This window comes from Miniopterus natalensis, chromosome 12 (genome assembly GCF_054644295.1).
Source record: "Miniopterus natalensis isolate mMinNat1 chromosome 12, mMinNat1.hap1, whole genome shotgun sequence".
NCBI lineage: Eukaryota > Metazoa > Chordata > Mammalia > Chiroptera > Miniopteridae > Miniopterus > Miniopterus natalensis.
Window position 1 is genome coordinate 49093718 of NC_142092.1, and position 25784 is coordinate 49119501.

The 25784-nt window shown below is 42.7% G+C and overlaps 1 protein-coding gene across 1 annotated transcript; it reads right to left on the reverse strand.

The window, feature by feature from the left end:
- Window positions 1–1681: 1681 nt before the first annotated feature.
- On the reverse strand, window positions 1682–7644 carry TOMM5 (translocase of outer mitochondrial membrane 5). The gene is made up of 2 exons (XM_016222920.2): window positions 7502–7644; window positions 1682–4348 (listed from the first exon to the last, which is right to left on the reverse strand). Exons 1-2 carry the CDS (start codon window positions 7620–7622, stop codon window positions 4314–4316), a joined length of 156 nt encoding a protein of 51 aa, XP_016078406.1. The 5' UTR covers window positions 7623–7644; the 3' UTR covers window positions 1682–4313.
- Window positions 7645–25784: the final 18140 nt, after the last annotated feature.

The window sequence follows — 25784 nt, forward strand, 5'->3', positions numbered from 1 at the left end:
AGATGAGATTTCTATGTAAGCTTTTGTGAACTGGTACAAAAGTAGGCAAATGGCTTGAGTGCATGCAAATAACATGTAAATAACAATTGTTCACATCTCCTTTGTGATGGACATATACAGAGTAAGGAAAAAACCTGGTGCTTTATTTCCAATTTATCATAGTAGCCTTCAAAAATATAGGTGGTTCTTTGTAATGACATTTGGAATTGCAGTATACACACTAACCAGCAGATGTCAGAATGGGACCTCTTTAAGACTAAAACTTGCAAATAGTAGGAGTTTTTGGAAGGACTGAAGTTTCTCTCTTCCGTGCTCAACACACTCGTCACATTGGCCTTCTTTATTCCTTAAACACATCTGCTTTAACACCTTTTTTAAAGGTTCCTCGCTCTTTTATTGGGCAAATTCCTAGTCATCCAAATCTTTAATGCGACTTCCACAAGGAGCCGTTCCTGCTTCCTCCCCTATCCAATAGGTCAGAGCTCCCCTATGCCATGTTCTAGTTACCTGTACTTCACTCTCCTGGCAGTTTATATAATGGAATTAGTGATGAAATTATGTAATGTCTGACTTCCCTGCTAGATTGTAAGCAAGCCTCTTAAAGATAGGTATCATGAGTGAATTCTCTGCTGTATCCCTCACCTACCACAGTACCTGTAGTACTGTAGTCACTGAATATTTGTGAAAGTGAATACCAAATAGATTGGGATTTTTCTGAGGCCTGGATGACAGGTAGTAGCTGGAAAGTCAGTATTTTTCCACCTTCAACTCAACAATTTATTCAGTCCCTTCTTTGTAAGGATATTATGGGGGACAGAAAATGTGTGAGACAGTACTTCAAGTAGTCTTCAGTAATGGGGAGAAGAAATGACAAACTCTTTCCCCCATAGTGGCAATCTCTACTAGAGTATCTATGTTCAGGTTCTGTTTACAAACCTCCTCCAATGAAGAACCCCTTCCACAACCCAAGTCCACCTTGGTAACAGCAGTTGTGAGCTCAAGAAGGAAATCTTCCCGAGCTTTCCATTTATCCTATCTGCTTTCTAGGACAATTATTCTTTCTTTGACACAACCACCCTTTTATAGTTACTACTATAGGTCTAACACGAGGGAAGGTATAAATGCTGGTGTGTGGGCAGGTATCATGGAGTAAGCTTATGGAAGTTTTCTTCTGGATGCTTCTCTGTTCTCAAGGAAATACAAAGCAGTGCCATCAGCTAAGCTTAAAGATAAGAGATACTGGAATTCTGAGGTAAGAGAAGATATGAAATGTGTGTTTAGTAGAGAAGAAAGAATGACCTGTGGAAATGAAGTGGTCATGCAGGACCCAACAGAAATTAAGAGGCATCATTTTCCAAGCGGATTCTGTTAGTATGTTTGTTTGTTTTTCCAGCCACTTTCAACTGCACAGGGCAGCACAGAACAGGGAGAGTTGGATTTAACCAGGGTTGGGTTTTGCCAGGGAAGTACAATGAAGCTAGAGAGAGGGAAGAGAGTGAAATGTATTTGTGCAAGAATGATTACAATGATGGCCAATGGAATCTAAACTGAGACATGAGGGAGGTGAAGCACAGAAACTAAGTGGTAGGGTGAATAGACAATGGCGCCTGGTGGGGCTAAATTGTCAGTAGTGGAGAAAGGCACTTAGGATAGGGTACAATAAATAAACAAAAACCCAAACCTTGCCAGCTACTATTTATTAGCTATTGAAATTCCTAGAGTCTCAAACACCATCTGTAAAATGGCATTAACATTGATTGGTTAAGGCTGTTTTAGGTAATGAATTTAAGTGTTTGGTAATTTTGAAGTCCATACACAATTAGAGGATAAGCATGCTATCTCATAGCATCTGGAAACATGAATGAAATGCAGTGAGTGCCAGCACAAATCACTTTTAAGCACCTTACACCAAAGACTAACCATTAATAACTAGCATTTACCAAATGTCAGGCACTGTGCTAACTGCTTTACTTGCATTCTCACTTCACCCTTATAACACTTTGAAATAGAGATGTTTCTATTATGCTAATTTTACACATGAAGAAAGTAAGATTTAAAGGTTCAGTTGCTACAAGTCATCCAACTCATAAGTGTTGGAGCCAGGACTCAAAATCAAGTCTGCCTATCTTTAGAGTCAGTGTTCATGACCATGGCACTATATACTGTACCTCTTTAAGTCAGGAATGGATATAAATTATCAGCATGGAACACAACATCACAGGGTTAAAAATACATACAGTCTGGGTACAAATGGTGAATTAAGCACATGCATCTATTTCCACTCTCTCCTGAAATTCTATTTAATAACAGCAAAGATTTTTATTTGTTTTAGGTATAAACCTAAGAGGAGGGAAGAGAAGAGACAACAGCAACAAAGAAGTTGGAACAGATGGACAAGTAGTAAATAACATGGCAGACCCAAGAAAACTGAATCCTGAGTTTACAGGAAAAGCCAAACAAACAACCCAATTTCCATCATAGAATCCCTAAAAGGCTCAGGAACTGGTGGCTTCATGTGCTTGTGGAAGTAGGAGGTGAAGGGGTAGATATAAAAATAGAATTGGTTGAAGGTTTAAGTAGCAAATGCTCTCTGCAACTCTACATTGCTAAGCAGGCTCCCCTCTCCAAATTAGAAGTTTATTTTCTGAAAAGGGTAACATAGCGGATTTTCTGGATTTTGGGATGCCAAGCAGTTATGGGCAGGGGTACTGAACCCAATACAAAGATTTGGTGAAAAAATGCACATTGGACATGAGATACAGAAAACGAGATCTAACATGGGATAAGAGGAAAAGGAATTCCCAGGATGATGATGAAGAGAGATGCCAGAGCACAGTCATACAACAGGCATAGAAGACTGTGAGTCTACACTGGGGCAGGTTAGGGAGCTCCAGGAAAAACTTATTCAGCAAGATGAAACAGCATATCTAATGAAACACTGGGAGCAATGGCAAAAAGTTTAGTTTGATTTAGTGGTAAATTCATAGAAAACTATGCCTAGGAAAAACAAAAAGATGTACAGGAAACAAAAACAATGAACAGCATCTGAAATTCTAATGAAATTGATCTAATGAACATCACACTAATAAGTACACTGGGAGGAAGAAGAAATGAGATGTATAAGTAATGGAGGTAAAGGGAGGAAAGAGACCTAAATCCTTACAGATATGGAGAAGTCAATAAGCAATGTCTAAAACCGAAAAATCATAAAGTAACAATACAATCATGTTATTTAGAGACATGAGGTAAATACCAATATAATTAGGTAAAAAGAGGTGAATGTAGTTGCATTGCCTCTGGGAGGAAGATTAAAGACTGTCCCCTTCCCCAAGAAACTTGGAGAACTACTGACTTTAAAAATATACTGTTTTCTCCTTTGGTGGTATTACATGTATATATATATATTTTATATATCTTCATTGATTTCAGAGAGACAAAGGGAGAGGGAGAGACAGAAACATCAATGATGAGAGTCACTGATCAGCTGCCTCCTGCATGCCCCCGACTGGGGATGGAGCCCGCAACCTGGGCATGTGCCTTGACTGGGAATCGAACCGCAATCTCCTGGATCCTAGGTTGACAGCCGCTAAGCCATGCCTGGCTGGGCGACATTACATATTTTCAGCACCAAGCAGCAATGATGCCTTTCATGAAGGTTGCTTAACAATAAAACAATGTCACTTCATCAGGATTAGCAAATTCTCCAGTCCAAAACAAGAGGAACTCAATTTCATGCAGTTGTAATAATTACAATATTATAGTAGTCTCACCAGTGATTGTTGATTTGCAGCAAAAAGCAGGTTAAGAAGGAAAAAAAACCCAATTTTTCTTAATTGGTACATTTATTAAAAATATAGACTAATGGTCCTGTGCTTAAATGTTGTGGTCGTGTGCTGGCTTCCATAAAACATAATAGTCATAAGGAGCTCTTCAACAAATATACTCCAGACAGAAGTAAAAAGGTCAACAGAAATGACTGACAAGACAGGGACACTGCAGACAGAATTCCCTTGTATAATTAATACTTGCTAGAAAATGGAGTTTGACATTATTTACAATTACACCAACATTCATGGAGGCTGAATATCACTGGCATAAGAAATGTCTTTTCATACTTCCCAAATAGTTTTCTATTTTAGCTATGAAGGTCAGTGACCACAACCAAACTTGTTCTTAACAAGTAGAAGTTTTATGTCCATTCAATCAAAGAGTCTCTTACATCTTTCTGGGCCTATTCATTTGCAGATTCATTTGCAGAGTAGAAACTATAACCAGGTTCTTCATATCATGCATTCACATGTGATGTCCAATCTTTATATGCTGTCCAATTTCTTTAAGATAAAAGGAGCTGAAAGAAAAATAAACAAGCTGAGAATCTGTTTTCATTAGTCCCACGGGACATTATGAAATTACAAGATTGAGGCTAAACCTCACGGGTTTAGATAAATACATTTTTGAAAACAATTCCAAGTGACAGCCAAGCCTCTGCCTCCACAGCCTAGCAATAGGGACTCGCTGTCTTTCAAGGCTACCCATTCCAGTGTCTTGCAGCTATGACTATTATAAAGTTCATACACTTTTCTCCAAGTAGTTCTACCTCCTAGGGCCACAAAGAGTAAATCCAAACCTCTTTCAATGATAATCCTTTACTCTTGTGATTTAACTATCAAAGGCACAAAACTCTACAAGAAACAAATTGGCATTTTTTACCTTGAAAAAAGCATTTGAAAGAAGGTGAAGGTAGGGAAACAACAATGAACTAGGGAACCAGAAGAGCCAGTCACACATTTTGATTTCCCCCACTGATTAACTAACTATATATGATTTATGCCCTCCAGATCACATATGGTTCAGTCCTAGTTCAATTATAAGGGCCTGTTGGGGTAGTGTAGGTAGAAATGTCTAGAAAACCAGTAAGTGCTGTCATAATGATCTAAAGAAGTGATATTATTGTCCTGTGTAAAAGTGCTATGGCCAAAATAAGGACATGGAAAGATGTCCAACCTCACTAATTATCAGGACAATGCAAATTAAAACTACAATGAGATACCACCTCACACCTATTAGGATGGCTACTATAAAAAAAAACACACCTGTTGGCAAGGATATGGAAACATTGGAACCTTTGTGGTCACTGTTGGTGGGAATGTAAAATGGTAGAGCTGCTGTGGAACACAGAATGGTGGTTCCTCAAAAAATTAAAAATAGAGATACCTGTACATTGATGTTCACAGCAGCATTACTCACAGTAGCTAAAATGTAGAAGCCACTCAAGTGTCCAGAGACAGATGAAGGGATAAGTAAAATATGGTACACAATGGAATATCATTCAGCCTTAAAAAGGAAGGAAATCCTAACATGCTACAACATGGATGAACCTTAGGATATCATGCTAAGTGAAATAAGCCAGTTACAAAAAGACAGATACTGTATGATTCCACTTATATAGGGGTAAAGAGTTCTGGAGATGGATGATGCTGATGGTTGCACAATATTATGAATGTATTTAATACCACTACACTGTGTATTTAAAAAACAGTTAAGTGGTAAATCTTATTTTATGTGCATTTTACCATAACTTTAAAAACCGGGGGGAAAAGAGCTGCAACAAAAAAGCTGCTAGAATCTTTTCTCAGTGCTAATACTAAATAAAATATTTTGTTAATATTAAACTGAAGATACTGAGATCTGTCAGAAACTGACAGAACCTGTTGTTTTTTCTAATTCTTATCAGAAAAAAAAAATCCATCAAATGGATGGATAAATAAAATTGGTATATCCATACAAATGGAATATTATTCAGCAATGAACACAAAGGAAATAACAATACATAGAAGGAAATAATACATGCTAAAATATGGATGAACCTCGAGCACATTATGCAAAGTGAAATAAGCCAGACACAAAAGGTCACGTATTGTAGATTAGTGTTTGCTTGCCTAGTTGGTGTGGTTCAGTGGTTGAGTGTCAACCCATGAACCATAAGGTCACAGGTTCGATTCCCAGATAGAGCACATGCCTGGGGTTGCAGGCTCAATTCCTAGTAGGGGCAGTGGATAAAAGTTTCTATCCCTCTCCCTTCTCTCTCAAATCAATAATATGTGTGTATGTGTGTGTGTGTGTGTGTGTGTGTAAAAGGTTAGTGGTTGCCAAGGGCTGGGGAAGGGGGTAAATGGGGAATGAAAGCTTTTCCCTTTTAAAGGGAAAGAAAATGTTCTAAAATAGACTGTTCTAAACTAACAGTACTGAAAAACCACTGAATTGTACCTCAATTTAAAAAGTGATAATACAGAATAGTATTCTGTATATGTGGGTTTTTAAATTATTATTTTTTTAATTATTTTTATTTTTTTTGTGTGTGGGTTTTTTTAAACCGGTTCACATCAAATACAAAGGTCACTGAGAAGAAGCAAATATTTTACTGGCAGCTAAGTCAACAAAAAACGGTAAGTGGAGGAATAAGTTGGGAGCTGCAAAAAGCTCTTGAAGAAGCAGGATAGAGTTTCTGTTCACCAGGGCTCCCTCTCCCGGGGAAACAATGTCACAGACAGTGAAAGGGACACCGAATAAAAGAGACTTGGCTTCAGTGAGCTCTGCGCTAGGCCCAACATGAGTTTCTACAGGACGACCTTGCTAATGGCCTTAATTTACTTGAATCGTCCCTGCCTCTCCATTCAGACCTCCCAGCAATATAAAGGAGCAAAGAAGAGAGTACTGAACTGAGAACGAGATGGGGGCAAGTCACTTCTGAGATTCATATCCAAAACTAGAGGTCAATTCCAGCTCTAATATTCAGCGTCACTGCAACTCTTAAATCTTGCAGAAGTCCCCTCTAAAAGTCGAGTTCAAGTTAACAAACGGGGTACAAAATCTTAGGCCCCGCCTCCCTCAAAGGGCTAAGGTCATGACCAGGTAAAGCAAATAAGTTTCTAACAACTGTAAAATCAAATAAACCCTCAGGTATTATCATTAAATCCTATAGACTCATATCCTTTTCTTCTCACTCTCCCCCCCCCCCCCCCCCGCAAAAAGCAATTTTTACATTACCCATTGTACAAATACGCAAAACTTTTTGGGTTACAAAGGTCAGCACTGAAGTAAGGAGTCCTGGTATTGAGTTAAAATGTCTGGATTCCAGGTCAAGATCATTCACTGAATTTCTGAATGACCTTGAGCCACGCATCCCTCAGTTTCTGCCTGCAAAACGAGGGAGTTGCTCCGGCTTATGACCTTTGAGGCTCTGACTCAAATACTCTAGAAGCAGGGCAAGGCTGGACAATTAACCACGCAGTGCCGGCCACCGCGTGCAGGCAGCACCCCCATCGGGCCGCACGCTCTGGGCCGCGCATGCGCCCGCTGCCCTAGACGCTCTGGTCCCCCGCTCCCTGCGCTCGCAGAGCTCAGCCCCACGACCCCCAAAGGCCCGTAGAGCCAGAGCTGGGTGGGCGGCGTCGGCGGGCTCCCCGAGGGTCTCGCGGCGACAGCAGAGAAGGACACTCACTGACTCGCAGCAGGGCCACATAGATGAGGAAGTTCCGTATGGAGCAGATCACATCCTCGCGCATCTTCCGCTTCATCTCCTCGGGGTCCAGCTTCGGCGCGAGGCCCTCGATACGGAACATCGCGGCTCTGCCTCACGGACCTGCACCGGCAGCGCTCCGCTCTTCTCGGCGGCAGCCTCGCGCCCGGAAATAGGCTCAACCCCATTTCCGGTTCCCGCCCCTCACTTTCCCACGCGGCGAAGGGAGCCTACGAGGGACAACCTCGTCCTAACCCAAAGGTTCTCAAGAGGGCTGCCGGTAGGGGGCGGCCGCGATCTTGGTTCCTGCAGGCTGTTTACGTAATCATTACCTCTCCCTCGACCTGGGAGCGCGGCGCTATAAATAGTGCTAATAGCTAACATCTACTGAGTGTTCAGTACAGTTCTACCCTATGAATTAGATGTTGTCATCTGCATTTTCTAGATGAGAAAATTGGAGCACAGACATCTTTAAAACAATTTGCCCAAATGTGTTTTAAAATACCTGGGGGGGAGGGGAGGGCGTTTGAGGAAGAGAGAAGACATGATATTAGCAAAATATTGAAAATTGCTTAAGCTGGTGATTAGTACCTAATTTAAATTATTTTCTCTTTCTATTTTGAGTGTGTTTGAAATTTTCCATGAGACGTTAAACCAAAAAAGCGAAGATGATGAAAATTGCTCAAAATTACATAACTAGTAAATTCAGAGCAGGGTTTCATACCTAGTTAGACCTTTGGGAGCCCAAAGACAAGAAGGGCTTTTGTGTGTGTGTGTTTTGGTGGTTGTTGTTTTTTAACATTTTCCATATTGTTGCTGTAGCCTCATTTCTGGAGTTAACTGATCCTTGCAAATTATAGTATTGGCCCAGTAATGTAGTATATATAAAGCAAGTTCAAATCTGTTCAACATTTTACAGATAAGAAGAGGGAGGCTTAGAAACCAAGGTCACTGCTTGAAGTCATTCTGCTAGTGATGAGCAGAGGCAGGGTTCTGATGCAGAGAATGACAGTGTCAAGCTGAAATCTCTTTCCCCTGCACCCTCCTGCTCTTCTCTGAGCCTTGAACAGTCAGTGCCCGCCTGGATGGGCATCACGGGAGTCAGAAGGTAGGAGTTTAATGCCACCAGGCTTCCTGTCACAGAATCATCAGAACAGTGCTGCCCCAAATTATGCATGCCAACTAGCCATGTATCATTCTTAGACACGAACCAGACGTCTGAGTTGCGCACATAATTCAAAACCAGAATAGAATGTTCCTTCTTGACTGCACATTGCATAGCAACAATGGATTTTGGAAAAATTAGAATGGTAATTTACTATGGGAGCAACTGATAACTATAAGAATCGCCACCCACCTTCCTCATTGACAGAACGTAAGACATTGGGGCAAGAAAGGGAACACATCTGCGCATTCAGGCTTCAGTAACCTCTTGCATCTATAATTCATGCAGTGGAATAGCAGAGGCAGCTCTGGAGTGGGAGGGGCCGACTCCCAAGGAAGAGCCTCCATCTAGCCCTTCGAGGGTGTTTAGAAAGCCCGCACTGATGCTGGAAAGCAGCAGAGGCTCTGGAAAGAACCAGGACAGGAAGGCTGGAGACGTGGCTTCTAGATCTGGCACTGCCACTATGTAGCCACGTGAAGAGGGACAAGTCTGTTTCGCTGCAACTTTATTTCTTTAGTTGTAAAGGAGGGAGATGTAATTAAATGCTCTTAAGAGTCCCTTTCACTTCTAACTGCATGCATTTTGAATTCTAGGACATTCGGGTCTGGAGTACAGATAATCAAAACGTTATCAAATGCGGTCAGATATCAAAACAGCCAGCGTGTGTGTTTTTCGTGGTAGAAAGAAGGTAACAATGAAACGTACTCTCATTCATTTGAATAGTGAGGCAAAATGAATTGGAAAGGAATGAGTTCTTATGTGATTCCAGGAACTTAGATCCCTAATGCTGACCAAGTTTAGATGGCCAGTTCTCATATAGAACTACCAATTTTTTTCTTCACTGAGATGCTTTTGAGTAACTTCCTTGGATTCACTGAGAACCAAAGATGGGAGAAATCAGCAAAAAAGCATGTTTCTTGGTGAAAAGAACAGATTTTTAGCATTTGAATTTTATTCACCCAATTCTAAGCAACACCTGTTTAGTTTATAGGTGATGTGGTGGCAAGTGGCTGGCCTATTAAAGGGCAATAATATTTTCATAGAACGTTCTGGTGCTTGCCTGACTACCTGTAGAGAGACAGGAAGGTAGTGGGTGGAAATATAGAGCAGCTGTGTCTTGAAGTGAGGAATTGGTTCTGGATATAATCTAGGAAGGTGAACTGTTCCTGTCTCAGAAATGTTCATCCTGATGAAATTAAAAAATATATATATCTTTATTGATTTCAGAAAGAGGAAGGGAGAGGGAAAGAGAGATAGAAACATCAATGATGAGAGAGTCATTGATCGGCTGCCTCCTGCAGGTCCCCTGCTGGGGAATAGAGCCCACAACCTGGGCATGTGCCCTGCCCGGGAATTGAACCTCAATCTCCTGGGTCCTAGGTCGATGCTCAGCCGCTGAGCCAGCCCGGCCGGGCCATCCTGATGAGCTCTTGCATGGCTCCAACAATTGTAATAGAGGAAACTCATTAAAAGAGGTTGGGCTCCTTTTTTTTTTTTTTTTTTTGGCATACCGGTGGTGGTATTGTCCAATTATGATTGACTTAGGTGAGGCAAATTGAGAGAACATATTTCAGGAAGTTACCATTGGAGTGAGCTGTTTCATATCTTAGACCCCTCATTTTTTTCCTCATTGAAATGAAGAGGGGTTGGATCTTTAAAGTCAGTTGCAGCTCTAAAATGTTGAAATTATGTGTTCATCTTCCCAGTTCTCCGTAACTTTGCACTAAAGGCTAAAAGCAAAGAATTCCCTGTGATTTCCCGTGAAAGGCAGAAAGAAAAACTATGCATGCATAATTTAATATTGCTATTTGTATTATTTAGTCTGATCACAGAAGAAATGGGAGCTGATGTCATAGCCTGTCTTGTTTTCCATTTCAATCCCAGGAGAAATTTAGGAGCCATTTCCATTGCCTCAATTTCCCAGACAGTACTGCACACAAACATTCAATGTGCACAACCTTCCCATAAGAGAATTAAGTGTTTTAATTTCTAACACTGAGGAGGAATTTGTATTTGCAAGGTCACAGATTGACAGATGACTCATGACTGAGGAATATTTCTAACATATAATCACAGGAACCTTTGTTTTCTAATTTATAGGGAGCTATAGGCTTTGGGTATTGAATACTTCAAGCCCTTCATTTTACAGATGAGGAAACTGAGGCCCAGAGGGAAGCTAATTAAAGGTAGAGCTAGCTGGCACTAGGGCTCCTAGTTCAGCACTTTTTCCAATCACACCTCGCAGGTTTCAATACTTATGAATATTCTCATTGATAACCCTCTCCTCAGAGGTTAGGGTTGGGAGAATGGGTTCAACACCATTTTGGGAGGGACAGGTAAGGGGTCTCTGCTATTTGTCAACAGGCTAAGGTAAGCCCTTCTTTCCATGTTTCCACACCCATCACTAGGAGTTAATGTAGCCTGTGCTGTTTTCCAGCTCCACCCTCTCCTTCCTCATTCCTTCGGGAGATGAACATAGTCTTGAGTTCAAAAAATAAACTTGGCTTTGAAGGCCACTCAGGACCCAAGATGAGTGAAAGGTCAGGACATGGAAAGGATCCTTGGCCCTCACAGTAAGGATTGCTTTGTGTTAGATGGTAATTGGAGTCCTCACCTAGCAGATGGGATAACTTACTTCTAGAAACTATTGTCCAATAAGAGGCATCTTCAGGAAGAGGGACCTTTTGAACATCAAAGGATGAGTAGAACTTTGATAACGTTTACTTCACTGGCATCTGTTGCCTATATTACCCTATTCTCTGTTCTAATTTTTAGGGCTTTGTTGTCTGGATGACTCATGAATGTTGGATTTCCATCCAAGTAGACTGTAAGCACCACAAGTTTAAGGAACATACATTTTAACCCTCCAAACAACGGAGTATAGATATTTATACACGGTAAAACCTCAGAAAGTACTCCCTGAGTTGGTGAGTGAATGAATGAACTTCAGAATGAAGGAACATGCCGGTCTTCCAAAAACATAACATTTAGAATTCAATTAGGCCTTAAAGTGTGAAATCTTATCCTAACCATTTTCTTAAGAGGGTCTCTCAGAATCTCAGGTCTAACATGGCCTGAAAGGCCATCCAGACCTTCTCTGATGCTTGGCCTCTACCACTGACATCCCTGCTTCCGTTTGAGCATCTCCAATGACAAGAAGCTTACCCCTTTCCTGGCAGTTCCATCTGTCTTTGGATAGGCAACTCTTATTGTTAGAGCCCAAATCTGCCTCTCTAGCCCATCTTCTCCCTGGTCCCAGTTATGTCCTCCAGAATGTCAAAAGCAAGTCTGGTGATTCTTCCTCACGGATGTGTAAAAGCAGCCTCGGTCTTCCTTAATGCTTGTTTTCTCCAGGCTAAAAATAATTTTTGCAAAATTATCTTAGCGTCTTCCAGTTTCTTCTACCCAAAACTTAACATTTTCAGTTAGCAATGGTGGATTGATTTTATTCTAAGCGGTCTGACCCCACATCTCGCTGCCCCCTTTCCAACACACACCAAAGGGTTCCTGGCAAGGACCTCTGGGAATCAAAGCCAGAGACTCTACATTCCTTATTCAAAGATTGTCCCTGTATAAGAGGTGTGTGCCTGGGTTATCTCTCTCTTTCCTCAGAAATTCCCTGACACCCGTTCTAGTTCCTGGCTTTTGCCCTGGGAAATAAAGGCCGCTGTAGGAAGTACGCATCCAGCAAAAGTAGTGCGGTTGCCGTAGAAAAAGCATGGGCTTCGGAGTGAAGGCGACGCTTAAATTCCAGCTCCTCTAGGAAGTTGTTTTGAGCTCTTGTGCAAGATGTTTAATCTTTCTGGGTTTTTGTTTCCTCACCTGTAATGAAAGGATCTGATATCTACTTTACAGTGTTGTTTTAAGGGCTAAATAGGATCATGTACTTAAAGTACCTGGCTTATGGTAGACTTTCTGCAAACCGTAGCTACTACTGATCAGAAGAAGTAACTTTTCACTAAATTATAGCTTAGTCATAGTCTGAGTGAAACAAGTAATTTTTTATCATCACAGAATCTATTCTCATTTGTGAGTCCCATTTAAGTGATCTCTGGCCTTCAATTCACAGTAAATCTTTTTATTTTTATTTTATTATTTTTTTATTTTTTTAAATTTTATTATTGTTTAAAATATTACAGATGTCCCTTTTTCTCCCCAATGACCCGTTCCACCCCATCCCATCCCCCTCCCCAGTCCCTCTCCCCACCATTGTCCGTGTCCTTGGGTTGTGCATAGATGCATATAAATTCTTTGGTTACTCTCTCCTCCTCCACCCACCCGCCCTCCTCCATCCCTCTGACATTCATCAGTCTCATCGATGCTTCCATGTCATTGAATCTATTCTGTTCATCAGTTTAAGTTCTTTAGATTCCACGTATAAGCGAGATCATGTGATATTTGTCTTTCGCTGCCTGGCTTATTTCACTTAGCATAATATTCTCCAGGTCCATCCATACTGTCCCAAAGGGACAGTAAATCTTTTTAAAAGAATGATGTATATCCACAGTCTTGTTCTTACCTACTATTCGTTCCGCAGCCCGGGGACAGATTGGGCTTCTGACCCCACGTGTTCTCTGAAATGCCTCTTTTAAGGGAAGTCTCTATTGCCACGTGCAAGGGAGCCTCGTAGGCCTCCACCCCTCTGCAGCATTTGACACTCTTGGTCGCACCCTTTTAGGAAAGCTCTCCCCTCCTAGGAGATACTGCATTCTTCTGGTTTTCCTCTTCCTAGGATCCACTCCTAAATGGCAGAGTTCTTTTTTTTTCCAATCCTCACCCAAGAATTTTTTTCCCTTTGCTTTTAGATAGATAGATAGAGATAGATAGATGATAGATGATAGATAGATAGATAGATAGATAGATAGATAGATAGATAGATAGATGATATAGAGAGAGAGAGAAAGAGAGAGAGAGAGAGAAACATCGACGTGAGAGAGACACATCGATTGGTTGCCTCCTGCACGTGCCCAGATCAGGGCCGGGATTCAACCTGCAACCGAGGTACGTGCCCTTGGCCAGAATCGAACTTGGGACCGAGGGCCGACGCTCCAACCACTGCGCCACACTGGCCAGGGCGGCAGCATTCTTTAGGATTCTTTCCTGGACCCTCTTCTCCTCTATACTCATGGGCAATCTGCTCTGACTCCAACTGCCAGCCTTAAGCTGATGATTCACCATGTACAGGGTGGGGCAAAAGTAGGTTTACAGTTGTTCATATGGAAAATGGTACAAGAATAAACTGTGTTTCATGTACTAACACCTGTAAACCTCCTTTTGCCCCACCCTGTATGTCTCCAGCTCATATTTCTCTCCACAAACACAGACCTGTACATCCAACTCACCTCTTGACTTCGTTGTTTTCTGGCATGTCCCTTGGGTACTTCACACTCCACTTGTTCAAAGTGGAACCAGTCATCTTCCCTCCTAATCAGTCTTGACTCCTGTGCTCTGCAGTCTAATGACTGGCACCACCACCCAGTTCCTCTGGTTGCTAAAGCCAGAAATCTGGGAGTCAACCGTGATTCTTCTCTCTCCCTTAGGCTCTCTGATCTAATTAACCACCAAGTTGTATCAATATTTCTTTCTGCGCTATTTTTGCTCGGGCATTCCACCAACTGGTCTTCTTTCTTCTGCCTTATCACTGCAAGTGAATTTTCCACATTGTGGTCTAAGTGATCTTTCCAAATATAATTTTTATCATGTTGGTCTCTTATAGAAAATGTTTTAATTTATTTTCTGTTGCACTCAGGGAACAGCATGAATGCTTTGACCTTGTTCAGAAGGCTTTTGGTTGACCTGGCTCCTGTTCTCCTCACCAACCTCACCCCTTTCCACTCCTCTTCCCCCCCGGTGCCTCTTCTTCGCGCTTCCTCTATCTTGATTTTCCTCCAAATCTCCCACTTCCATCCCCACGTACTGCAACCAGCTATTTCCTGAGCTCAGCAGGCTCTTAGCTCTGGGCCTTTGCACATGCTTTTTTATCTCATTAAAATTCTTTTTCCTACCTCTTTGTTGGGCTAACTCCTAATGTTATTCAGATATCACCTTGGATTTCACCTCCTTCCAAAAGTACCTGCCAGCTCAGTTAAAAGTGATATGCCAGTGTTGGACCCTTTGTTGTAACAAGTGTACCACAGTAATATAAGATGTTAACACTATGGGGAACTGGGGTGAGGGATATATGGGAACTCTGCACTATTTTTGCAACGTTGCTTAAACTATTCCAAAATAAAAAGACCATTAAAAACAAAGTCTCCACTAACTCTCCTGTTCCTGCTTAGCCACTGCTTCTGTGTGTCTACAGGAGCCTGTGCCCACTCCTGTCAGTGTCCAAGAACTTGCCACAATATTTTGCCATTGTCCATGTGCCTGTCCCTTCCACTGAAAAAAGATAGGAATCATTTCTTACTCGTTTTTGTATCCCTGATGCTACTAGCATAGTGCCTAGCAAATGGAAACTGTTGAACAAGCATCTCCTAAGTAAATGTTCGTACTTAAATAAGTTGATTTGGGGTGACAATACCAAAGCTTTCATTGTAGGGTAATATAAAATGATAGGCCTGGAAGAAAAGAACTTTTAAAGTCTCAGACATTATAAATGACTTGTAGGCTCTGCTTGTTTCTCGGCATGATGGGCTTGGCAGACGTGCAATGATGGATACACCTGAACATCGCATGTGCCCCTACACGCTGTCTGTGTTTCCAAGAGTCACATGACAACTCCTCCTCTGTAGGTAGAGTCCCGGGCCAGCTGAGCTGGGTTAGTTCTCTCCGGTTGAGCCTTGCAGGCTGCTGGCACATCCCAGGAGGGTGTGGACTGTGCGCTGAGAGCAGGGAAGCCAACTAGGGCAGAGAGCACAAGAACCGGTTGGAAGAAGAATGACACCAAGGGGAGATGAATCTCCAGCTCAACAATTCTAGTCCAAGCTCTTTCATTAATGAGCTATGTGACCTTGGGCAAGTGTCTTCCTCTTCAGAGGCTCCAGTGTCCATATTTGTAAAATGAGGGCTTGGGTTGGCTGGTCTCTAATGTCCCTTCCCGGATTGACGCTCTGGGATTCTGTGATCGGCGTGAAGACTGAACACCAGCAGAAGGAAGCAGGTACGTGTGTACTAGGAGCATGTGGCAACGAAACCATCGGCACCAGGTCAGCAGCAGTCTTCAGCAAAAAGGAGCCAAACTAGGACAGAGATTGGTTTAAGTCACCCTGGGGGACAGAGACCTCTGGACACAATAGCTCACCATTAGATCTTGAGGATCTAACTCAGGTCTCTCCGAAGAAGCATTTCCAAGGGGTGGAGTTGGGGTAGATGGGTGGCAGAGTGGTGGTAATTTTTACTTAATAATAAAATGACCACATTTGGGGAAGCTTTTGATGTTTATTGGCCAATAGTTGTGATTATTTTCTTCGCACTGAAATTATCCAAAATGTAAGCATTGGAAATGAAGCAGAAAGTACGGCCTGGAACTTGGCTGGGGCAAGCATGACAGCAATGCAGTGTTTTTGAATGGAAGTGTTAAGTGGGTGAATGAAAATTATTTGGAGTTTTAGGCTATGAACTATCAAGTCATGGAAATTCAGAATTGCCTTAGCCAAGTGGATCAAAGTCCAGTTTATTTTGAAGTTTACCTGTTTTAAATGGGCAATAGTGGCTTTAATAATTATAATAAAGACATAAGGAAAAGTATGTATTTGCCTAATTGAATAAATGCATTGTAACCAACTGTTTCTAGTTAGAGAAGAAAATAACATCATGATTTTTTTAAATCCTGGGAATATTCTTTTTGCTCACTGTTCACTGGTATCAGAATTTCTGAGAGGTATGTGGAAACTCCTGCCTTTGTCCTTGAAAGAGCAGGAAGGAGTGAGCAGAGGTTGCTTAGGAACCGGGCTGCTGGCTCTGGCTCCTTTCATATGTGGTCCTTCTGTGTTGACCAAGAGTTTCCTCACCTTCCTAGAAGAATGCTTATGTAATAATTCACTTGAATCATCAGATAATAATTCGCATAAATCATCAGAGAAGGGAGATGATTGCTTCACCTCTTGAAGGTTTTGGATTTGAATCCTAGTGGACAAAACACCGGCCAAACAGTGTGGAGAAGTGTTATTTTTTGGTCATTAGCATTGAGGTGAGCCAGGAGCAAAGAAAATCTCTGAGAGACTAAGGGACCAGCCAGACGCAGAGAAAATTAAGAGAAATGGCCAAGTTTTAGGTCCCCACGAAGAGGAGCCAAAGCACAAAAATAGTAATAGTTAAATTTACTGGGTATTTACTCTGTGCCAAGCAGGGTTCTAAGTCATAATGATCATAATCAGAATTTTATTAATAATTCTCACACCAGCCCTCTGAGGCATGCTCTTATTTCCATTTTCTAAGTGGAAAACTCAGGTAGGGAGAGGTTAAATATTCACCCAAGTCGCAGAGCCAGGGTACAAACCCAGGCAGTTGGGCTGCAGAGTGGTTGCTGTTAACCACCTACGCTCTGGGGCGTATGTAAACTTTGAAGGAACGCCCACGACTCTTATTCTGTATCTCCAGCACCCAGCCTGGGGCTGAGGCGGCCACGGGCTTTGCTGAGTGTCTCAAAATGGAACAGACACAAAGGACTCAGCCTGTGCTCAAGCCTGGTACCTGGAGGCTGTGGGAGGCTCTGCTGGGCTCAGCACGGTACTTGAGAAGTGGAATGTTCAGGAGCCCCCGGGGCTTGGCAGCAGAAACCCAGTCCAGCAGCCGACTGGGATCGTGGGGAGGATTTCCCCTCACTGCACAGAAAGGGGGAGGAAGCCCTTGGGTCCTCGGGAGCCCAGAGCTGAGGGAGGTGAGGAAGCAGCCTGCTCGTTCCATAGCGCGGACCGAGAACTCGGCCCTGTGCTGGGCGCTGGCCATTACCCACATAAGGGTGGACTGTGCACAGTCCTTGCTGGAGAGGAGCCCCTGCCTTAGAACCCCTGTCCTGCTTTGTAAAGGCAGACAAGATTAATTCTAAACCCTTTTGTCTCTCTTGCTGGATTTTTACCTATTCAGCTCACTGCCCACTAAGTGGATTCAGAAGATGGGTCGTATAACCTTCAGACTCCTGGATGAACTTTCTGGATCAGTGATGTAGGGGCTAAGATGACGGCAAGGCTGAGTAGACAGAACTTGCAAAAGGACTCTGCAATTAAAATGGCCAGAGAGATTGTTGGAGAAGAGAAAGAAGGAATGAGAGATACTTTCTTATATTCATAAACCACTAGGATCTATTTATCTCAGTATGGAGAAGAGGGCATTTATTTCTGTGTTAGCCATGGAACCTTCTTTCGGATCAGGTCCGTTGAGTGATGAGGACATTTGGTAGGTGGGGACTCATTAGGCATGAAGGTGGTGTCTGGTTTGTCTGCACAGTCCCATTTATGCGTGTTATGCTAGTGGCATTATTTATATTGCCTGTTCCACTCTGAAAAGTATCCCTGTTAGGACGATAATGTCATTGTCAAGCTACCCATGGACAAAAAACACCTGTATTTTCCTGACGGGCCTGAGTTATGAATTGTAAAGCCAAAGAGACGTTGGGGTATAAACAGCACTGGCTGGACAGCCTTTTCCTGTCACCACCACACCTGAATGTAGACAAAAGGCTTTCCTCTCCCCCCTTAGCTTGGCTGCAACCATAGAAAATGAAACTTCACTTTCAAAATTAATAGACAATAAAAAAAGATCTCTTTCAAAGTAGAAAAACAAACGCGGGGTACAAATTCATTTAGCCCTTGCCATAGATCAGCTTGGCTGGCTCCAGTTAGAATGCTGGGTTCTTGGCTCTATCTTTCCTCCACCTGGAGTTCAGGGGCACACGGCCAGAGAGGGGCTGGGATGGGGGACCTCAGCCCTCACATGTCCTGCTGGGCCATAGGACCCTAAGGAGTTAGTCCTGGAGGTGTCCTCTCCTGAGTCCCGGGGGAAGGGAGGGAGAAGCGTTATTTTCTTATGAGGAGCCACCTTTGGAGATCTGCTTGAAGCAGAGTCACAGCGAATGTGGCAATAATTACTAGAAACTTTCAAAAGAATGAAGGAGAAGGAAAGAAACTGGTGTTTCATGAAGTTTAATTGAGCATTGTGCTGCTCATTAGCAGCAGTGAACTCGGTTATGCGGTTTCGTTCACAGCTGGAAGAAGACAAAGATGCGAGGACAGCCTCTCTTTTGTGTCCTTTCCTCTCTGCCCCTCCCTGGTGCATCGGCCCACGCCTGCTCCCAGCGCTAAAGCAGGTGTCTGATTGCATGTGACCTCACTCATCCATTTGTTACAGATGCATTTAGGACTGCTTGAACTGATTCAGCACCTCTTCCCTTTGGGTACAAATGGAGATAAGGAGGATTATTAATAGGCAATTATTGAGCATTAAGCCTGTCATAGATGTTGAAGAGAATTACAGGGTCAAGGATTTATAGTCAAAATTCAAAGAGATGTAAAGAAAAAAGAGAAACCTCAAACATTGTTTAGGTTTTGATGTTGGAAACTCATTGCTTCAAAGGTCTAGAAGGGTGTAATAAAACCACGCCAGCTCTTGTTTCCACTTTCCAAACATAAAATAGCTACAGATGACTGAATAAATTAATAACAGAGCAAGGTTGTGCTTCTTCAAGGAAGGTTCCTCTAAGAAGATTGCTGTTTCAGGAAGACATGGGTCATGGCTTTTGTGAATCAATTTAGAAGGAGCCAGATAAACTTGTGGCCAGCAATAACATCTGGAGCTATTGAAGTCGAGACAGGGTAGCCAATTAGTTCTCAAGCTTCCTTCCACTGAAACTTCCTGTGTCACACAGGCCACACAAATGGTCTGGGAACGTCTTCCCTGCAGGGACCTTGCTGGTATTCAATTTCTTCTGATAAACTGCCTCATTCTCCATGGCAAACCCTCTCTGAAACATGAAATAAATTCTGGGTTGATAAAATAACATACTGATTATTATTACTATTTTTTAAAATCCTTGCCTGAGGATATTTTTTCCATTGCTTTTCACAGAAAGAGGAAGGGAGAGGGAGAGAGAGAGAGAAACATTGATGTGAGAGACACATTGACTGGTTGCCTCCTGCACACACCCTCACCAGGGCTGGGGATCGAGCCTGCAACTGAATACATGCCCTTTGGCTGGAATCAAGCCCGGGACCCTTCAGTCCATAGGCCGACACTCTATCCACTGAGCTAAAGTGGCTAGGGCAACATACTGATTATTGAAGAAATGTGACATAATCTACCTGTGAAGACTGTTGAAGGCGTGCAAAGCCTTCAAAATTTTAAACCCTGGGGGCTAGGGAGCAATTCCAAAGGCACTGCCATTGCTCAGGACTTTGTTTTCTTTTATAAATCATGCCTGGGAACTGACTGCAATCTTAAAAGCAACCACTCACAACTTTATAGTAATGGAAGAAATACTGACTGAGACCATTTAAGTTTTAGTAAAAATAATAGCTAACATGGATTGAGAGTACATGGTGCACTAAGTCCCGCACTGAGAGCCTTACAAGCATTGCCTTGTTTAATCTCCCCAATATGTATTATTATGTAGACATTATTATATTATTATTTCAATTTTATGGATAAATATTATTAAAGCCCAAACTCTCTTCAGAATTCCTGACCAGATATTCAACTGTCTGCTCAGCATTTCTATTTGGACGTTTGATAGGCATCTCAAGTTGAAAATGTCCCCAACTTGGCTCCTTGGCTCCTAGTATTTCCCTTCTCATTCCCCTGCCTCCAGTGAACTCTTACACCTTTAGTCTTCTTCACCCCAGACAATGACAATCCCAGGCTTCAAGCTGCTCAGGTCAAAACCCTTGGAGTCAGCTCGACCCACCTCTTTCACTCATATACCACATTCAATCTAGTCAGCAGCTCCTGTCGCTGCAGCACCTTCAAACTATCAGAATCTGACGACTTCTCACTCCTCCACTGCTACTACCCTGGTTCAAACTACCACCCTCTCTCGCCTGGTGATTGTGGTAACCTCCTTCTGCCCTCGCCCCCTTCAGGTCTATTCTCATCATGGTAGCCAGAGTGCTCCTGTTAAAAAGCAAGTTCAAAACCTTCTGTGGCTTCCCGTCTGACTCAGAGTGGAAATCAAAGCCCTTACAATAGCTACAAAGCCTCATCAGGGCCCAGTTTCTTTTCTGATCTTTACCTTCAGTTCACAGACCCTAAATTTTATGCAATCTGTGTGCATATGTGAATCTGTTTCCTCTTCTGGGGAAAGCCCACGTGGCTGTCACCAGATTCTCAAAAGACTCAAAATCTCCCAAAAGCTTAAGAATCACTGCTTGTAGGAAGCCTCATACTTGAAAATCCAATTTTAAGAAGAGACTTGTTCAAATTATAAAATAATTTGGAGAGGACTCTTTATTTGAGGAAAGGAATCACTTGAAATGTCTTCTGCATTAAAATACAGTGAAATGGATAAAATTAAATACACGCATTGATTTTAGTGGACTCTTTGTGACCCAAGTGTATCTGTTCTCAGGGAATTTGGAGTAAATCCTACTACAATAAAATCTATGTGGAACAAAAAGATGTTTACGCCTATAGCTAACAGTTCTCTTATTTCAAATAATATCAAACCTTTGTGCATAGCTTTGGGCCTGTTGTGTGTTCAGTGCTATATTTGGACACATTTATGTAGAGCTTGGTCACAGAAAGTCCTCCATGTCTGTCTTCAGTATGCTTTTGTCCCTTTACTCACCCTAGAATCTGCAGCATTTCACAGATACGGCTTTAATGAGATTGGACCCAAAGTGATTCTTGAGGCCCAGGAGAGAGGCCAGTGGTAATTGCAGGTGGATTAGCCTGGAGATAGGTTCTTAAGTCAGTGAGACCCCAGCGCTACAATTCCCTCCTACACTTGGCCTCAGCATGTGTGCAAAATATGCCCAGGTCCCTGTCTTCCGCCTCTTCCCCTTGACCATGAAGAGGCCTAGAAACCCTGACCTATATCCCAGGGGTGTTATGTGGATTAACCGGTAAGCCATAATTAACTGCAAAGTAAACATTAATTACTGTTGTCACCATCAGTTCCGATCTGGGTTCCTGACCTGGAGAGAGAACCTGCTTGCACAGGGCCCTCTGTGGGAGTTCAGAAGGCACCACAAACTTATAAGGGATGTGTCCTCCTTTGAACTATGTCGGGAGCACTTAAAAAGATTTTAAAGTACCTGAGTTTACACTGGAGAAGTGTCCTGTTTGTAGGTGACTGCAGGGAACCTGGTCACTGCCCACAATATCAGAAGCACTGCCCATGGGACAGAGGATGCAGATTTGTTTTTCATGGGCCCAAAGGTCAGAACTAGGACCAGTGGGGAGGCAAATGTTAGCCCCAAAGTGGGAAGAACTTTAACAGCTAGAGCAGTTCATGGAACCAACTGCCTGAAAAAGCAAGGAGTTCTTTCTAGTCATGAAAAAGTTCAAGCAAAGCTAGATGACTTTTTACTTTCAAATAATTTATTGATTGATTACCTACCTACGCAGGGCATGGTCCTAAGTGCTAGAGGAACCCAAACGTGAACTAGGCAGGTACTGTGCTCTTAGAGCGTTTCTGTTATAAGGGGGAAGATAAAATCCACCCATCTATCCATACAATGAATATAAATTGAGCACCTACGATATGACAGGCATTATAGCACCGGGGATACAGCAGTGAACAAAACAGAGGTTTTTGTTCCTCACAGGTGGTCGATGAGGCTGGCAATAAGAACCCCTAAAGCATGAAGTTAATGTCATCTTTTGAGAATGAAATTAGGAAAATTAACACAAAACAAATAAAATCATTTGGCTAATGGGGATGTAATTACAACTAAGAAAGCTTAAGTATAACAAATCATATTTATTATTCTTTGACAACTCTGACAACTGTTTGTGTAAAAGGGGTGGTCTGCCTGCAGCTGGGAGACAGGGAGTCAGATGAACAATATTTGTGAATTAGTTCCTAGCATTACCTGAAGATGGGCTAGTCAATCAGGGACTGAAGACATCAGGCTGTCATAGCTCAGCGACACTGGCCATGGAGATCATTCAACTCATACTCTTTCAAGGCCCTCCTCTTCTCCTGGCTAACTCCTACTTACCTTTGGGGTTTCACTTAAATGTAACTTTCCCAGAAAAGCCTCATCTGTACTCTCACAGCACTATGCACTTCTCCGTGGCATCTTCCCAGCTGTCATTTATTAATTTTTCTGTCTCCCCCCTCTAGACTGGAAGCTGCGTGAGGTAGAAGTCCTGTCCGTCTTATTTACTGCAGTATCCCATTGCCTGGCACATAGAGGCCCTCGGTAAACATTTATTAAATGGCTGAATAAATAAATGGAAGGCGGAATGAATGTGAAGTCCCAGGAAATGTGTCCTGTGAGTGAAGGGTGCTCCGAGGAGAGAGATGACGTTCATTTCTGGAATTCTGGGAGACCTCACTGGCACGACACAATCCCAACAGAAGAGAGCAGGTGCGCGTGCACAGAGAATGAGCTGGGACCTTCCGAGGTGGAAGAGCAGTTATGGAAGTGGTTATAGAAGAAGGACACCTGACTTGAGTCTTGAATCAAGGGCTATTCTAGCCAGAAAGGGACAGTATGAGCAAACACATCCGGTTTGGAATTCAGAGTGTATGTAGGGTGGTAATGAGATTTAACATGGAGAGGGCGGTGTGGGATTCCGACAGGACAGGCAGGATAAAGACTTTGGGCCAGTTTATCTGTTGGCAGGCTTTGCCATGGAGGGGATCCCTGCAATGAATGGGGGGAGGGGCCCGTTACTTCTATAGCTTTCCGAAAGAATGGCGTGGACAGTAACAAAGACTGGCTGACTCCAAGGGAAGGCCAGTTGCTGTCTCTTTAAGGGCCTTCACCATGGGGTATTGCCACCGCGATCTCACGGGGTCCAGGTTCTGGGCCTTTGCCTGGCAGGCTCAGAAATCTGAGTTGTTAGCACTGAAGGGTAGATCTAAGCTTATGAGGCTACTATAGACAACCAGGATGCTAATTTTGTAATTTACAAGGAAAACGAAAATTGCTGAAGGTATCGAATGCCAAGTCCTATGACCAGAGCATTCTAGCCCTGTAAGCATTCTGTTCAGTGTAATCACTCCACGCGAGTACTGCGCTAGCTGCGCCGTGGCACAGGGAAACAACAAACCCAATCCCAGGACCAGCCCCAAATGACTAATCCAAGACAAAATGCCAGTGGAATAGAATTTGGGTTGGAGTGGGGATGAATATCTTTCAAACAGGAAACACTGGGAAAGGTTCCATTTTTTCATGTAAACCTTCTCTGATTTCTCCCTGGGGGCCTACCGGTCCTCCTGTACCTGCCCCCCATGGTGGAATTCACAACCCAGTATTGCAATTATATACTGCTATGTCTGACTTCTCTGTTAGACTAGAAGATCCTCGAGGGCAGGAGCTAAGCCTTAATCCCTATTATAACCTTGTACCCAGTTTAGTGCTTGGCACATAGTAAGTGCTCCACAAATATTTATGGGAGGAGACAAAACAGGGTGGGAGGGAGGGGAGAAGGGTTTGTTCATGCAGAGATGGGGGAGGGTGAAGACTACAGAGAAACTGAATCCAAAGAGGGACAGTCATAGGTGGGGACCCTGCCATATTGTCTTGGTGGATTAGCTTGATATGATGAAGGTGCTTACTCCATACATACTGCTTCTTGTAGGTGCTAACACTGAGTAAATCAGAAAAAACACCACCCTCTATTCCTAGATACTCTCACCCTCCTCTTTCCTGCACATTCTGAAATTGGTGCTGTGATATATTCCTGAACAGAAGATAATTAGGAGGAGACAGTTGGCAATTGCAGCCCATTCTGTGACAATATCACTGGAATCCCTGGAGGTTTCACTGACATAAAGACCAGTCGAATGACCAATTAAAGTTAAGGTAGCTTTTTTTAAAAAAAAGATCAAAAGCTTCCAGATGAGGCTGAAATTCCTTTCCCTCCCTTCTAACAAATAGGCAGAATTATGAGTGAAACACTCGCTTTTATCTGCCTCCAGGTGAGAGTCCCGTGGCAGAGCGAAGGAGCGTTATGGAGAGCCAGGCCTAATCAGCCGTTTCACCACTTACAAGGCACACAACTTAAGAAAAGTGCCTTAATCACTGAGACTCATTTTCCTCAGCCATAAAATGGGAATAAATACTATCCTCTTCACAGGGCTGTTGTGAGAATTAAATAACACGTGCCATAAATAATTGAGTCCAGTGTCCGGCATAGAGGAAGACCTAAGTAAGTGATCGAGCACCATGATTGTTGTTGTTTTTTAATTTTGGGGTAAGAATTCAAGGGCTTAGTAAAGAAGACAGCTGTTCTTTGATATTTCAGAAGTCCTGTTAGATGTTCCAGTTGTCCGGTGGAGCAGTGTTAAAGCATTTGGTATTCCTTTACAACTCCCTTTTTTATTTTATCTCACTCGTATGCCTGTATTTATATGCTACAGAAAGGATGGCACAGTTATGTTGCTTCCATAGCAATAGTTAAATTCCTTACTGGCCCCTGTTTGTTGTCAGCTTGTTTCTTACCACCCCAGGCCCTATGTTCTAGGAACACATGATAATACACTTTCTGTACTATAACATTTTAAGGAGGGTGTGTTTGCAATAGCTTTGCAAGAACTTTGCAACTTGAATTTTGAAGAACCCAAGCCCAATAAACAACATGCTATACTTTGGGTTAAAAAAAATGACTATGCTTGTAAGATAATTTGACATTCAATATCTTCATTATTTATTGTAGTGTTTTGGTTTTTCCCCCAGTTTTTTTGTTATCCATTCTGGTACAGAAAGTGAAAACATTTGGTAGCAGGAAGGCGAAGAACAGAGTAAGTGAGGAAGAGAAAGGAAGTAGGGAACAGGGAAAATCCACACTAGGGTAGGCCTTCAGGAGTCGCTCATTGAATACATGAATGAATTGTATCAGTGCTAGACCAATTGAACAGAAAAGTGGTTACATGACTCTTAAACTGAACAGAAAAGTGTTGGGGGTTTTTGAAGAGGATTTCTTTGGAGGGAGCAGTGAGTGTGCTAAGTGGGGTAAGGGATATGGGTGCCCACCTCATCTCAATGAAACAGG

Coding starts and splice junctions, on each gene's coding strand:
- TOMM5 (XM_016222920.2), bottom strand. CDS start 7,622: ATGTTCCGTATCGAGGGCCTCGCGCCGAAGCTGGACCCCGAGGAGATG. Junction 4,349..7,501: donor TGTGGCCCTGCTGCGAGTCA/GTGAGTGTCCTT, acceptor TTTTTCTTTCAG/CTCCTTTTATCTTAAAGAAA.